This window comes from Cervus canadensis, chromosome 1 (assembly GCF_019320065.1).
Source record: "Cervus canadensis isolate Bull #8, Minnesota chromosome 1, ASM1932006v1, whole genome shotgun sequence".
NCBI lineage: Eukaryota > Metazoa > Chordata > Mammalia > Artiodactyla > Cervidae > Cervus > Cervus canadensis.
The window spans coordinates 110,353,433-110,368,791 of record NC_057386.1 but is presented as its reverse complement, the minus strand read 5'-3'; the positions used below and the strand labels follow the sequence as shown (position 1 = coordinate 110,368,791).

Below are 15,359 nucleotides of genomic sequence, written 5' to 3'. Positions count from 1 at the left end.
AACCGATTAACCATGCAGTAGAACCCACCAGGTGATTGCTAAGGATTATGTATGCAGACTTTTGAAACAGTGGGATCACTCTGCACATTCTCTCCAATGCCTGGATTTTTCATATAACCCCTTATCCAGGAGAGTTTCTGTTTCAGGACCTAAGGTCTCCCTCATTGTTTTTAACAGCTGCATAATATTCTGTCTCATGGATGGGAGATTGTATTTAACTCAGTCCTGCTGCTAGACACATGGATTGTTCCTCATCTTTTAGTATTAAACCATGCTGTGAACACGTGTCTTGGCACATTTGTAGGAATATTTCTCTGGGCAAAATTTCTAGCCATAGAACTGCTGGGACTCTCCTTACTGAGAGCTGACGGCTGCTGTAGTGTGGAAAATGAGCTGGAATAGAAGGCGAGCAGAGGCAGGAAGAACCGTCAGCAGATGGGGTGACACTGCCCCCCCGCTAAGGTCACTGAGCACCCATCCCTGGTCAGAGTCCTCCCGGCCAGTAGAGGGCCCCACATGGACACAGTTCCTCAGGCGTCAGGCTATCTAACCAGAGCTGCCTCCAAGAAGAGGCTGGGGTGATTCATTCATTCATACTGTTCACTTGGGGCCGCCGGCCTGGAGGGCTGTCCTCTCCAGCCTCTCATCAGCCACCTGGAAGCCCCACGCCTCAGCTGATTCCGAGGAGTCGGTTGGCTGGGCTCCCTGCCAGGTTTCCAGCTTGTGAAACGTGCAGAAGATTACTGCCTCTCCTGCCGTCTTCCCCCGCTGTCACCGCCAGTCCAGGGATCCCAGCACTGCCTCTGACAGCCGCCGCGTCTTGTCCTAGCCGCTCTGGTACCTAGAAGAGTGGCTTCCCACCCAGAACCAGTATCCAGGGGCAGGGCGTGGAAGTACAGCCTCCACTATGACCTAAGTACCTCCTCCCCTGTGACCTTTCACCTCCCGTTCTGAGGGGTTCAGGCCCTTCGAAGTTGGCCCCGAGGAGCCACATACTTGGGTCTGAGCGGCCAGCGGCTTCTCACATCTGGTGGTCCCCCATCTTTTGTGGTTTCTCTGGCGGTCTGGATTTATGGGGGTCAAGCGGACTCTACCTGGGAGGGGCCAGGGAGGCGGCTGCACCTCTTCCAGGGGGAGGTCCTCACACTAGTTCCCCACACGCCCGCCCACCCACCCACCGAGTCCTTTGTGAGGGAGCAGGGGGATGGAGAGTGCCTGCAGCCTCACTCGCATTCCTAGACACCGACTCACTGCGCCCGCCGCCGCCGGAACAGCAGAGCTGTGTGAAATGTCAAGAGGAGTTATGCTCATGGGCTCCCTGGCCCTGTCTCGCTGTGGCTTGCATTTTCTTCCACCCGCACTCTGTTCATCAGATGGAAATCAGAAGGTGCAATTAGAAGATAATTTGCTAGTTCCAAACTTAATTTGGGGCCCCCTCCTTGCCTGATCGAATTACAAGGGAACATAATAGATTTTTGGTGAGAAGTAGTTGGCTGGAAGAAAGAGAGCTCCCCGCTCTGCAGCTGGGCGGGCCTTTCAGTATCCCCCATGCCGTCCCCCCTCCACTCTGTGCCCCCCTCCTCTCTGGCTCTTGTGTGGCCCCCACACCAGAATGCTGATCCTCCCAGGGCCAGCTCAAGAGGTCTAAACTCAAATTGAGACCCAGGGGAAGCAGGGAGCCCTCTGCAACTTCATAGGGCTGAAAAACATGGAAGCTGGCAGTTTTTTAGAGACCTCACCGAGACCGAGACAGAGGCAGCAACTTGCTGAAGGCCACAGAGTGAGCCCGTAGCGGTAGTAACAATGGTCTTAATGATATTAGCAGCTAACATTTATCAACCCTTAATGTGTTCCAGACTGCGTGCCAAGGGCTTACGTGCAGGGCCTTGTCGCATTCAAACCCAGACAGTCTGGCTGCGGTCCCAGGCCAGGCTCCAGCATAGCAACGGTCGAGCCCAGGATCGACAGCCCAGGTTCGAATCCTGGCCTCACCTCTCACACGTGCAGCTGGTTGACCTCAGGCACGGGGTTATACTCTGTGTACCTCGGTTCCTTCCACCGTATAAAGGGGGGAGTCACAGGACTGTCAGCTGGGGTGGTTTAAGTTCATTCATGTGTGCAAGGTGCTACAAGCAGGGCTCCGGGCAGGGTGCGCGCTGGTCCAGGGCTCACTGCCCGCCAGCCGCCTCGGGGGCTGGAGTGTAGGGCACGTGTGGCGGGACACAGATGTGGCCGCACTCTGCACGAATACAAGGAGTGGTCTTCACTCTTAGAGGCCAGGTACAGTGTGGTTGAGGGAGCTGCCTGTGGGCAGAAGCCAGCAGACTAGCCCACTGCCGCCTCTTATACAACCTTTTGATTTTCACATTTTTTATCTTTTTTCAAATATTTATTTATTTATCTGACTGCGTCGGGTCTTCTTGCAGTGTGTGGGCTTTCTCTAGTTGTGGTTGCCCTGCGACATGTGGGTTCTTAGTCCCCTGGCCAGGGAGCAAACCCATGTCCTTGGCGTTGAAAGGCAGATTCTTAACCACTGGACCACCAGGGCAGTCCCTTCACATTCTTAAACAGAGGAAAGCAAAAGAATATTTTGTGGCATGTGAAAACAAAAAATTCAAACTTCCGTATCCATAAATAAAGCATTATTGGAACAGAGCAACATCCATTCGTTTGTTTTATAGATATAGGCCACAGTTGTGCTGCAGTGACACAATCTGTGTTCATTTTAGGCCTGCAAAGCCTAAAGTGTTTGCTCTCTGGCCCTTTACAGAAAAAGTGTCCCAACCCCGGCTCTTACTGGATTTGAAACCCAGCTCCCTCACTCAGCAGCTGTTTGTCTTCAGGCTAGTGACACAACGCTTAGGAACCTCAGTTTCATCATCTGTTAAATGGGGGTGATAACATCTACCCCACGTATTGGCCATTTAAGTATGACAGATAAGTGATAATGCAGGGCCAGGAACGTCCTAAGTGCTCCATAAGTGGTAGCTTATAACAGGGTGCAGACACCCTGTCTTATCACTAGCGTCCTTATCCCGGTGCCCCATCAGGAGAGGAATGGGAAGAGGCCCCCCCAACTCCCAGCCTCCACCTTCGCCACGGGCTTTCCTGTCTCTGGGACAGGGTGACTTGCATGGAGAGGAGAGTGTGTCGGGTGGGAGAAAGCAGGTGTCACTGCCTCAAGTCCAGCAGTGGGGTCTGGACGTGCCCCCGTCTTCCTCAGGCAGAGGGTGAGGGACTCTCTTGATGGTGGGCCCTGGTTTGGCCAGTCCCCTCTCCAGACACCTGGCTCATCGTCCCCACAGGCACCCTGGGCCTTGCCCTCCATCGTGCCCTGGTTTTCAGTGTGAGAAGCCTGGTTACCGTGGACAACCAGGGAAGAAACACCACTGCCTGCTGAGGCCGATGGGTGGCATTCCGGGAATGAACGAACGAATGAATGAATGAATGAATGAGAGGGCACAAGTGACCTGGACTCCAGTCCCTGTGCTCCCTCTGTGTGCAGAAGGGTTTTGTGGGAGATGGTTTACTTTGAAGAGGCAGAATGAAGCTCGGCGGCTGAGACCTCCAGCTCTAGAGTCATATGAGTCTGCATTTAAATACCAGCCCTGCTGCCGACTAGTTATTTGGCCATGGGTAAGTGACCTGATCTCTCTGTACCTCGCTTCCCTTGTTTCCACTGAGGAGATAGCCCCCATGTCAGAGAAATAAGACAGTATCATAGGGCGCTTGTCACAGGAGAAATGGCAGGCAACGTAACTCTCAGGGCCTTGTTTCCTCATCCGCGGTGCAGCTCTGCCCAGAAGTGGAGTGCCAGTGCCCAGGCCAGGCAGAGGGAAGGAATGAATGGGGACCCTCGTGCCAGCACCGAGTAGATAGATGCCAGCCCGGAGCCGAGAGCCCAGAGGGCAGCTCCCTGGCCCTGGGTCTCCGAACTGGCCTCTGCGGCCAGAGGGGCCCCCCCCTTTAGGGGGTGTGGCTTGGCCTGGAGCTGGCCTCCTGGGCTTTTCTTCACCTCCGAGCAGCGTTCCCATCCTTTGGGCAGCTCCTCAGGCTGGGGACACTTGGGGCAGCTGTGCTCACCCCGTCTCCTGCCCTGCCCTTCCCCAGGCTCAGGGATGGACACCCAGCCAGTCCTGGTTATTGTCTGCGGCGCCAGCCTGCAGCCTCCCTCCCGCTCGGCTCCACCCCTTGCCTGCAAGGTCTGTTTCCTAATAGCTGCTCCAACCACACACCTCGTTCCGCGCGGAGCCCCTCCCCTTCCTCCCTCCCTCCCCCGGCAGGGGTGGGGCTGCCGAGGAAGGCTAACTTGACAGCAGCGCCTCTTTCTTGGCGAGTCACCGGCCCCTGCCTGAGAATGCCTGCGTGCGTGTAGCCTCTGCAGAGAGGTGCTTCTCCTGAGTCCCCAGGGGCCGCCCAGCCTCGGAGAACCGGGGAGCAGCGTCCCAGCCATGAGCCCCTGCTTGACTTCGCTGGGGGGCAAGGGGCTCAGAGCGCTCACGCCCCTCCGGCCGCCCCGGAGGGAGAGGTGAGCTGGGCAGCCAGCGCTGCCGGAGCCCCAGGCCTGTCATGGTGGCCGCCCGCAGGCCGGAGGCCCTCCCCGACGGGTTTGCAGCTGAGCTTGTGTGTCTGGCGTGGGAAGAAGATGGGGAGTTACTTGTCCGTCCAGGCTTACTTCACCTCCAGAGACCCCTTCCGGTGAGTCGCGCTTCCATCTCCTCTTTGGGCCCCGGTCCTGAGGGGAGGGCCGAGGCCGCCCCCCTCTGCCTCTCGGGTTTTTCTTGTCCTCCGACCGCGCGTCTGTTAGGCAGAAGCCAATGGAAGCCGCTTTCCCACGGAACGAGGTCCCCCCACCCCAGGTGCTGGGAACGGGGAGAGGGGGCGGCCGGGACACAGCCCCCAGGGAGCTCGGCCTCCCGGGGCTTCCCAGACGCACCTGGAGAGCCTCCGAGAGGTGCGAGGTGCTGCCGAGCTGGCCTGCTCGCGGTGTTACTTCTTCCGGGGGGAGCGCAGGAGGGGCTGTTCTTCCAGCTCTCCACGTCTCACCTGCGGGCTGTGCCGCCTGCCCGGGAATTTGTCCCAACAAGCAGGATGGGCAGGTTTTGCCAAACAGCGTGGAAGCCGGCGAGGCTGGGTGTGGGCAGCCTGGTACACAGTAAGCTCTCTCATTACACACGTTTGTTCTCTTAATAGCAGGCGCCTTGGCCTCTGGCCTCTAAGGGCTCCTGCATTCCCTGTGAGTAGGGTTGCCTGGCAAAGGTCTGGGCACGTGAGACCTGGGGCAGCCGGCTTTGGAGGGTCCTGAGCTGGGGGGCCAGCCCCCAGGCCTGCCAGGTCCCCAGGCCCGAACTTCTGCGGGGCTTCTCACAGGGAGATGTGGAAACTTCCGGTCTACCTCCGACCTGCCTTTCTCTGCTGTCTGCCCCACCCCACCTCCCAACAGAAACTCCCCAGGGGGTTCTGGCCTCTGGGTCCCTCCTGGATGGAGCCATTCCTGGCTGGGGTGGAGCTTGTTTTCATTCTTTGGGAGCAGCCTGTTGTTCTGAGGTCTGCCTCCCCCTCACCAGTGGTCCTGGTAGGCTTCTCCCTCTGGCGTCCCCAGCCCAGCCCCTTGCCCAGACCACGCTGCTGGGATAAGAGTCAGGTGGCCATGCCCTGGGCAGAAAAGCAGAACACCACGTGGTTTCTCAGAATTACTGGACCCTGAGTGGTGGGAAACCCCAGGATCTGAGGGGGCTGGATGAGACTGGTCCTTGGGGCTGCCTCTTCCAGACATCCTGCCCAGCACTTCATCCTGCCATCTCGACAGCCTCAAGACCTTTGGTGTCCCCCATTTTACAGATGTGGCAGCTGCTTTCAGCAGAGTTAACTTGCAGGGTCTCTCTGGCCAGCCTCGTCTGTCTCCATCAGGTTGTTTTCTCGTCCTCAGGAGGCTGCACCTCCCTCGGCGTGTATCTCCTCCAGGATCAGTCTCAGGTTTGCTTTCCTCTCCCAGAGGAGAGTAAGCAAGCAGGAAAAGGCTTCCCCATAGTTTTCCTGGCACATGGCGGGGACAGCAGAGACCCTCCTCTGCAGGACCACGGGGGATGGGGATTGATCTTGAGTTGTCCCATGTGGAATCAGGATGCCAAGTGTTTGAAGCAGCCACTAGTTTAAACCAGGGCCTCATTAATCCCTTTTACTCTTAATCCTGGATTGGCAGCCTGGGGGTGGGGTGGCTCCCTTAGAAGCCAGGAATGTGTGCCCCTTTTAATCTCTGGGGGCATAACACAACCTCTCAGGAGCTCAAGCAGATGATGGACACTCAGCATGGACCCGTGAGGACCCAGCCACCACACCCCCCAGGTCTGCCCGTGCCTTGTCTTGCTCTGCCCCAGCCCCTCTGGGCGACCTGACAGCCCTCCCCCCGGCTCTGTTTGCCCAGCTGGAGTCCGGGGGGGACTGACTGGCGGGCCATAGACCCTCTCCCCTCCCCCCAGATGGGAGGCCACATTCCTGAGGCCACTTCTGAAGAGATAGCCAAGCATGGGGCTCTGTGCCCTGCCTCCCCACCCAGGGACCACCCAGACCCTCTCCTCTCCCAGGTAGCAGTCCAATCAGTCACCAGTGTCACTGCTGGGTCAGAAAGGCGCGCCTGCTCTTGCCCCCTCCTTTACTGCAGGATGTCTTTAAGGGCTGCCCTCTGACCAGGTGCCTGACCCCACCCTGGACCTCGGTTTACTCCCCTGCGGAGTGTAGGGACTGGATTTCCTGGGCTCCTCAACACGGCCCTTGCCAGATTCTGTGGAAGAAATTAAGTCCTTGACCCCAGGCCTTGAGCACACAGTTCTGGGTCTGCGGCTTCAAGGAGAGTGACGCAACCAGATTCCATGGGGACATGATCAGGCGTGACAGCTCGCCGGGGAGGGAAGTGGGAGCCGGGGATGAAGAATGCAATTTCTGTGCCCCAGGCGCCCCTGCCCGGCAGGCAGACTTCGTCCCCCTCTGCCAGTGCACCAGGGTTGGGGGCTGAGACGTGGTCACTAGTGTCCTCGCAAGTAAGAAAACCGCCCCAGTCGGAATTTACAGAAGAAGAAAATTAAGGGGGGACTTTTGTCTGACATAGTTAAAGGATTTTTTTTTTTTACAGCTTTCCCCTTACTGCCTGACGTTGATTTAGTGAGTTTGGTTTACACATTGTCTCTTGAAGAAAACAAGTGCATCTTTGTATTCTAAAGCAACCCTTGTTTAAAAGGAGAAGCTCTTCTGAACCCTGCCCACCTTCACAGTCATATTTGGCAGCTGCCTTAGGTCCCCTGGGACTCTCTCTCGCCTCTGAAAAATGAAGAACTCAGATCAGGTGAATGGTTCCCAGCTCTGCTACCCACGTGGCTCCTCAGAGACACACAAGCCCTCTTCCATTAGCTGCAGCACCACGGCACAGATTACTTGAAACCACAGGCTTTCTGGCTTCTGGTTGGAACCGAGTCATGCACTCTGGCAACACTTATTTCTTGCTGATCAGAGGCTCATTATGTGTTTGGTTAATTTTTTCAAACAGGATAACACCCTATTTATTCCATAATAATTACAGCTTAATTGACAGCCTGTATTCAGTCTTCAGGGTCTGCAGGAAGGAGGGGTGATAAGGGGTCTGGGGTGGTAGAAGGCTGAGCTCTGATGGACCGGAGTCTCTGTCTGCCCCCCACCCCTTTGGGCCCAGGGGAGGTGTGGCAACCCCAGTCGTGACGCTCAGGCCAGAGCAGAGAGATCTGCCAGGTGTCCTGTCCACCCCACTCAGTGCTCAGAGGCAGGGGTGGAAGAAGCTTCTCCCACTCTGCTTTCCGCTCAGTCAGAGGCTAAGGACAAGCATCTGGCCAGGCCCTCAAGCAGGACATGGGAGGGCTTGTTCTTTAACCTGTGTAAATCCGCTATAACAGTGGCCGTTTTGGTGCTCTCACCACCTAAGGTGGAAAATTTACCTGTAAACATTTGGTCTGGAGAATTTTCATGTGACTGAGGGCTGGGCCTCTGTCTTATCTCGCTTGGCTTCTCTCAGCACCTTGCTTGTTCCATCTTGCACACCCTCCATACACAGTAACTGTTTCCTAATTGGTTGGAATTGATTATAATCAATTGATTTCTAACTGGCTAGATAAATAATTCATTTGGGGACCTTCCCTGTTTCCAGAAATCTGTTTGGTTCTGGGCCAAGAAACAGGTCCCTGTTGCTTGGGCCTGGGAGAGGGAGGGGTCTGTCTCCTTTCACCCTGGGTGTTCTCAAATCAAAGAGGGAGGCGGGGACATGAGCACTTCCTGGGCCCCAGCTCTGGGCCAGGCTCTTGCTGGATCTCTGTATGTGGTTTAATTCTCATCATCACCAGTGTGCGAATGAGGACGCTGAGGCTCAGGGTCATGAAGTAACCGGCTTCAGGTGACTCAGAGAGTGAGTGGCAAAGACAGACTGTGGACCCAGGTCTTAAGTTATTTATGAAACTTTAAACTAAATTTGATTATTATTTTTTAACTGGTATGTTCCCTGCTGACTCCAAAGGTTTTAGCTTGGATCTGAGCTGCCCATCGAACTGACTTCCAGGGTTTGGTCCACTCTCGCCGCCCAGGCTCTCCATAGCACTCAGGGAAAGTTCTGGAGGTTGTTAAAGCCTGTGGCTGGAGAGTCTCCACTCCGTTCACTGCTCAGGAGAGTGTGGTGGCTGATGCCTTGGCCCTGGGGTCTGGCTCCACCACCAGCCCCACCACCTCCAAGCTCAATGCCCTGGGCCTGTAGCCAGGGCACATGCTAACTTTCACTTGAACCTTTGGAAAACTGAAAGCTGGGAAAGGCTTTGGGGAGAAGGTATTGTGGCCGTGGCCCCTGAGGACCAAGGTGGGATTCTCTTGAGTTGCACCTTACATTCCCAGAGTGCGTTTTGGACCCTTAGGGGCAGAGTCTGCTGGGGAGCAGCCTGCCGTGGACTCAGTGGAGGAGGAGAGTCACTGCGCCACTTAACGTTGGGTCCTTGAGCTTCAGGAAAAGCCCCAGCAGGTTGACACTCAAAGGGACGCGAGCTCTCGGCTCCAGCCTCTGTGTCTTCACAGATGCGAGCCCCGAGGCCCAGCTTGGTGCACGAGCTGCACCGCGAGGCGCAGACACACGTTGGTGCAGATTCCGGCTCCGTCACGTGTGTCCCGGGCGACTGCGCAGAAGTGACTTGACTCTGCTTTTCAGTCTCCTAGTCTGTGAAACAGGGCTGATCCTATCCCCCTGCAGGGTGCAGTCAGGATTAGAGCTCCTGTAAGTCAGGTGTCTCATACAGCGCCCCGGAGTATGCTTACGTTCTCGAAACCGGTCACTGCAGCTGCTGTGAACAGTTAAGCAAGTCTGCCCTGGCAATGTCCTGGAGGCCCAGGACCACGTGTGTCCTGTGTAAAGCAGCCTGGGGACCCACAGGCCATGCTGCTGTCAGGCATTCACCTTCCTGTTCTTCAGAGACCCCTGCGGTGGCCGGCCTTGGCCGAGCAGCTGGCTGTGCCCTGCAGAGGCATTCCTTGACACAGATATGTGCGTGGTGGTGTCGCGTTCCGGCCAGGTGTTCTTTCCAGGAGGCCGGCATGTCTGGCTCCTGCATGCCTGCACTCGCCCCTCTCCCTGCCCCGCTCCCAGGCCTGGCCTGGGCTACTTGCAACAAACAAAAGCAGGATATTGGCAGTGGAGAGGAGGACATGTTTGGTGCTCCCATGCCCTGCAGCGCACATACCATGGCAAGGGTGTAACAGGGCCCGGCCAACAGTTGGTGCAGGTTCGTCTGCCCCAGCTTTCCTCCACCTCAGACAGGAGAAGGGCGGGCAGGGCCCAGTGACTGGGAGCCACGGAACCTCAGTGCTCCCACCTGGACCGTGGGTACTCGCCAAGCCCACAGTGTTCACTCTGGAAATGTTTGCTGAGGGCTTACTCCAAAGGCCCTTTGCACGGTGCTGAGTCTCGCAGGGGTGAGTGGGACGCTGCTCCTCTCCTCAGTGAAGGAAGAAGGCAGGTACCCAGATGCTTTCCATCAGAAGGTGGGAGCACGAAGGAAGGCCCTGCCCCTGGTGCTGGCCCCACGCTGGGCATGTCACCACCATCCAGAACTGAGTTCTGTCCTCACTGCTAGCCTGGAAATAGGTGATGTTGCCACTTCACAGATGAGGAGCCGCTGGCCCGAGATCAGCCGGGGGCGGGGCAGGGGGAGGTATGTGGTGCTGAGATTTGAGCACCACAATAATAATCCCCTCAGTTTACAGGTGGGGAGACTGAGCCCAGAGAGGGAGAGGGGCTTGTCCAGAGACATTTTGTTCCTAAGAACCTGAACCCAGTGTCTCCTCCCAACTCAGAGCTCGGGTGAAACTGTGCCTTTTATGTTGAGAGGGGCTGGAGCTGCATGCCCAGAATGGGGTCTTCCCCTCCACCTCCCATAACTTGTGGTCTACACTGAGCCATCTGGGCACTTCACATCCACAGTCGTCTACCTGAAATTCAGCATCCAAAGGACAAATGAGAAACGCGAAGGGTGGGTGGCTGATGGCAGACGCCCCCATCTCGGCCTCTCCCCCTGCACTGTTAATCAAGTTTTGTTTAGATTTTCTCTTCCTCAACTCATTATGAGCTCTTGGAAGTGGAGGAGGGGACCCTGTATAATCTATTTTATCTGCAGCGCCTACCAATTTACTACCAAGTTACTCTAAGAACACACGTGCTTTGCCCTTCACAGTTTGCAGAAGACTTTCCTCTTTATTAACTTACTTGTTCATAGTGGCTCTTTGTAGTAGATGCTGTTAGTCACATTTTATCAGTGAGAAAAAGCTAGTAAGAGAAGTTGTTCAAAAACCACCCAGCTAATGGCAGTAAGTGGCCGATACCATGAGTTTCCATTATCATCATCACCCAATAGCAGTGGACACTACAGCATTCCTACAGTGCAAGCCTTTTATATAAGCTGTCTGTTTTAAAAAATATTTTTGGCCCTGCCACACAGCTTGTGGGATTCTAGTTCCCGACCAGGGATCGAACCTTTGCCCCCTACAGTGGAAGCACAGAGCCCCAACCACTGGACTGCCAGGGAAGTCCCAAACTGCCTGTACTTTAACACGTATTATTTTATCTTCACAGTGGTCTATCTTACAGATAAGGAAGCTGGGTCAGAGAAGTGAAATAACTTGCCCAAGATGACATAACTAGTAAGCAGCAGGTCAGGATTCAAACCAAAAGCAGCTCCACCCTGCCTCTCAGAAAGCAAGGAAAGTGTGGGTGCCGCAAGGCCTCGACGACAGGAACAGAGTCTGCTAACTAGGAGGAGGGAGGTGGGACAGGCTCCCCTGACCGAGGAGCTCTTTGCTCGAGGTGCCAGGGTCAGACGTGAGGATGATCGCGTGTGTGTAGACAGACCCCAGAACACCCCCAGCCTGACCGAGTGTGGAGCTTCACAGCCCAGTGACTGGAGAAGGGAGCTCTGGGGCTCACACGCATGTGTTACCTGGTGCTGATGGAGATTTTCTTCCCCTCATTAGTTTATTTTGAAAAATTTCAGATATATAGAAGAGTTGAAAGACTAGTTGAAAGAACACTCATATATCCTTCACCTAAGATTCATCACTTGTTAAGTTTAAGCCACTTTATATGTCTGTATACGCACATACACAGTTTTATTTTTTACTTATTTACAAGTAAATTGCAAATATCTTGACTCTCCTGATGACTTTACTATTTTTCTTCAACAAATTCTATATAGCCAAAGTATTGTTGTTGCATTTAAAAAATTAACAGTATAATTTTACATTATAGTCTAATGTATAGTCAAAATTCAAATTTCCTCAGTTCCAAAAATGTCACTCTTGTTGTCTGTTTTCATTTTCAATCCAAAATCGAATCCAAGGTTTAGGTGTTGCATTTGGGGGTTTCTGAGTCTCTGGTCTTTCCTAATCCCTGTGCCTTAACTTTTTAAAAGAGAAAAAAACAGTTTCTTATAGAACGACCTCCCCTTTCTGGATTTGCCTGATTGTTTCTATACACTTAGGACTTGCCTGGTGGCTCAGACGGTAAGTGTCTGTCTACAATGCGGGAGACCTGGGTTCGGTCCCTGGGTCGGGAAAATTCCCTGGAGAAGGAAACGGCAACCCACTCCAGTATTCTTGCCTAGAAAATCCCATGGATGGAGGAACTTGGTGCAGGCTACTGTCCATGGGTCGCAAAGAGTCGGGCACGACTGAGCGACTTCCCTTTCCCTTTCCATACACTTAATCTATTTTTCTCAGGGATGCTCCATCAGTAATGCTGTCGGAGATGGGTAGGTTTTGAAGAGTGGAGGTCACTGAGCTTCTTTGGTTCATTGAGGTATCAGTCTAGACCAGAAGTTCTCAACTGGCACATGAATGGGCTTCAGTCCTATGACATGTACGCCATACCTAAATGATATGCACATTTTCCTCATACGTGTATTTTTCTGGGAGAGGCCTCTTGTTCAGTCGCTAAGTCATGTCCGGCTCTTTGCAACCCCATGGAGTGCAGCACACCAGGCTTCCCTGCCTTCCACTATCTCCCAGAGTTTGCTCATGTCCATTGAGTTGGTGATGCCATCCAACCATCTCATCCTCTCTGTCACCCGCTTCTCCTCCTGCCCTCAATCTTCTGCAGCATGAAAGTATTTTCCAGTGAGTCGGCTCTTTGCATCAGGTGGCCAAAGTATTGGAGCTTCAGCTTCGGGATGAGTCCTTCCAGTGAATATTCAGGGTTGATTTCCATTAGGATTGACCAATTTGATCTCTTTGCAGTCCAAGGTACTCCGAAGAGTCTTCTCCAACATCACAATTCAAAAGCCAAGAGGTTTCTTGGCTCTTATCAAATTATCAAATTCTCCAAGGGCTTCAAGACCCAAAAAGGTTTAGGTTTCTGTTCTTGCCTTGCTTTTCAGGTGTTCTGAATGCCAGGATTCCCTCACCAACTGGTACTACGAGAAGGATGGGAAGCTGTACTGCCACAAGGACTACTGGGGGAAGTTTGGGGAGTTCTGCCACGGATGCTCTCTGCTGATGACGGGGCCCGTCATGGTGAGTGCATCCCTCCATCTCTGCCCCCTCTGTTGTCAGAGTTCATTGGCAGTGCCTCCAGTTCCCTGTGGCCATTCACCTCCTGTCTTCCCGTCAGCCAAGGCCTCTTCCTTTATTTATTCAATCACTTAACAGATGATTTTTAGGACCTATTAAGTGCCAGATATGATCCGTCTCTCAGAGACTTAACAGTCCAATGTTGGGAGGGGTGGGCAGGCAAGGAGGGGAGACGGTGAGATGGGATGCGGCCCCAGAGGGGAGCATGAGCCTTCCTCCTGGGGACGATGACTTCTGGGGGCCTGTGCCCATGGCTGAGACTGAGTTTTCTTACAATCTCAGAAATGACAGGGAGGGACTTCCCTGCTGGTCCAGTGGTCAGGACTCATCGCTTTCACTGCCAAAGGCCTGGATTCAGTTCCTAGTTGGAGAATTAAGATTCTGCAGGTCACACAGTGTTGACAAAAAGAAAGAAAGAAAGAAATGACAGAGAGGCACCAATCCAGCCCTTTCTCTGGAAGCTCTGGGATGGGGAGGGCAAAGGTCAGCGATGACTGGGCAGGGATGGTCTGTAGATCCCTGATGGGAGGCCCCTCACCCACCCCTCCCTCCACTCCAGCAACAGTGACAACTCATTTCCTCCCCGTGTCTGTCCACCCTTCTCCCCACCTGCCCACAGGTGGCCGGGGAGTACAAGTACCACCCAGAGTGCTTTGCCTGTATGAGCTGCAAGGTGATCATTGAGGATGGGGACGCATACGCCCTGGTGCAGCACGCCACCCTCTACTGGTAAGATGGTGGCCCCATGTCCATCCTTCCCGATAAGGGTGGCTGAGCAAGAGGGGGCAAGTGGCAGTGTGAATCGGGCAGAAGGACTGCTGGGGTCTTAATCCACTGATTATATTCCTGTCCCAGCGTTGGCTCTTGACCAGCTCTGAAAGCTGTGAGCAAGACAATGGAACATCTTTGCCCCCTGTCCTTACCTACTGGGAGAATAAGCATACTGCTCTGCAGGCCTCCCAGAGGGAGACGATGGCTGGGAGGGGGCTCTCGGAGAAGGAGCCCAGGATGTTAAAGGCAAAGGCCCCTTAGAACTCACTCAGCCCAACTGCCTCGGTCAACAGAAAAAGTCAGGCTGAGGCCCAGTTCTTACCTTGAGTCAGTGGAAGAGGGAAGAGAACCCAGGCTGCTCATTCTGAGCAGCCAGCTGGAATCGGGCAAGGGCGGTGAATGTTGGGCTACGCACTCTGTCGCTGGAAGGCATGTTGTTGCCGGGGCCTTCCAGGTGGGGCTCCAGGATCTCAGCCCCCGTTCCCCTCCTCCCCGCAGTGGGAAGTGCCACAATGAGGTGGTACTGGCACCCATGTTTGAGAGGCTGTCCACGGAGTCCGTCCAGGACCAGCTGCCCTACTCCGTCACACACATCTCCATGCCGGCCACCACCGAAGGCAGGCGGGGCTTCTCTGTGTCCGTGGAGAGTGCCTGCTCCAACTACGCCACCACTGTGCAAGTGAAAGAGTGAGTGCCTGGGGTGGGGGTTCTGGAGCGGAGCACACAGGCAGGCCTCGGAGCCCCAGAGTCTCAGCAGAGACCCCGCATCCACACCGCGTCTCTTCTTCCTGGGCCCACTGTACTGTCACCATCCTGGGCCCTGGCACTGACTGCCCTGACCCCCACCGCAACCGCTTCCCGCCAGATACCTAACACCAGAGCCGCTCACCTTTCACGGGTCAAGTTTCAGATCATGTTTGCTCTTTGAAATTATCTGGCTTGGTTATGTCTGTTTATCATCTGTCCTCCTCACGAGTTCCCTGTGGAACTTAGTCTGGTTCATTGCTGCACACCCAGGGCCTGGAGCAGTGCCTGGCACATAGTGGGTGCACATGGATTGTTTCATTGGTTGAGTGAGTGAATGGAGGAAGGAGGAGAAAGAGGTAGAGACTCCATGCTGTGTCCAGGTTGGCACCCGGATGGAGAAAGGGTCTGTCCATCTAATACCAGTCGTGAGGCACTGTGGCTCCCAGCCCTGTAGATGGTGATCATGTGCTACTGTGTGCTGGGCGCTGGGTGGTCACAGCAGAGGTAGGGGGTCCTGGGGCTGGGAAGTCAGAGGGAGGTGAGGTCTGCTCTAAGCCTGAAGCTGTGTTCAGGACAGAGGTGGGAGTCTGTGGCTGTGTCTGGGGTAGGTTGGGTGGTTGGGAGGAGCCAGAAGGGGCCTGTTAAGTCACAGAGGGCCTGGATCATGAGGACCCACTGGGTCTCTTGAGGGATTTAAGCAGCAAGGTGACACGACCAGGTGAGCG

General features: G+C 54.7%; 1 protein-coding gene across 3 annotated transcripts in view; it reads left to right on the top strand.

Moving 5' to 3' along the window:
* Positions 1-15,359, top strand: part of LIMK2 (LIM domain kinase 2) — a 52,858-nt gene that overhangs the window by 26,457 nt on the left and 11,042 nt on the right. Inside the window, exons 1-4 of one of the 3 annotated variants that reach the window (XM_043436098.1) lie at positions 4,292-4,698; positions 12,924-13,059; positions 13,736-13,845; positions 14,386-14,574. In XM_043436098.1, the coding sequence (XP_043292033.1) occupies positions 4,646-4,698; positions 12,924-13,059; positions 13,736-13,845; positions 14,386-14,574 (488 nt within the window). In that variant the 5' untranslated portion in view covers positions 4,292-4,645. Of the gene's footprint in view, positions 1-4,291; positions 4,699-12,756; positions 12,790-12,923; positions 13,060-13,735; positions 13,846-14,385; positions 14,575-15,359 lie in introns of those variants that run through there. The other 2 variants (XM_043436099.1, XM_043436092.1) reach the window with 2 other exon arrangements.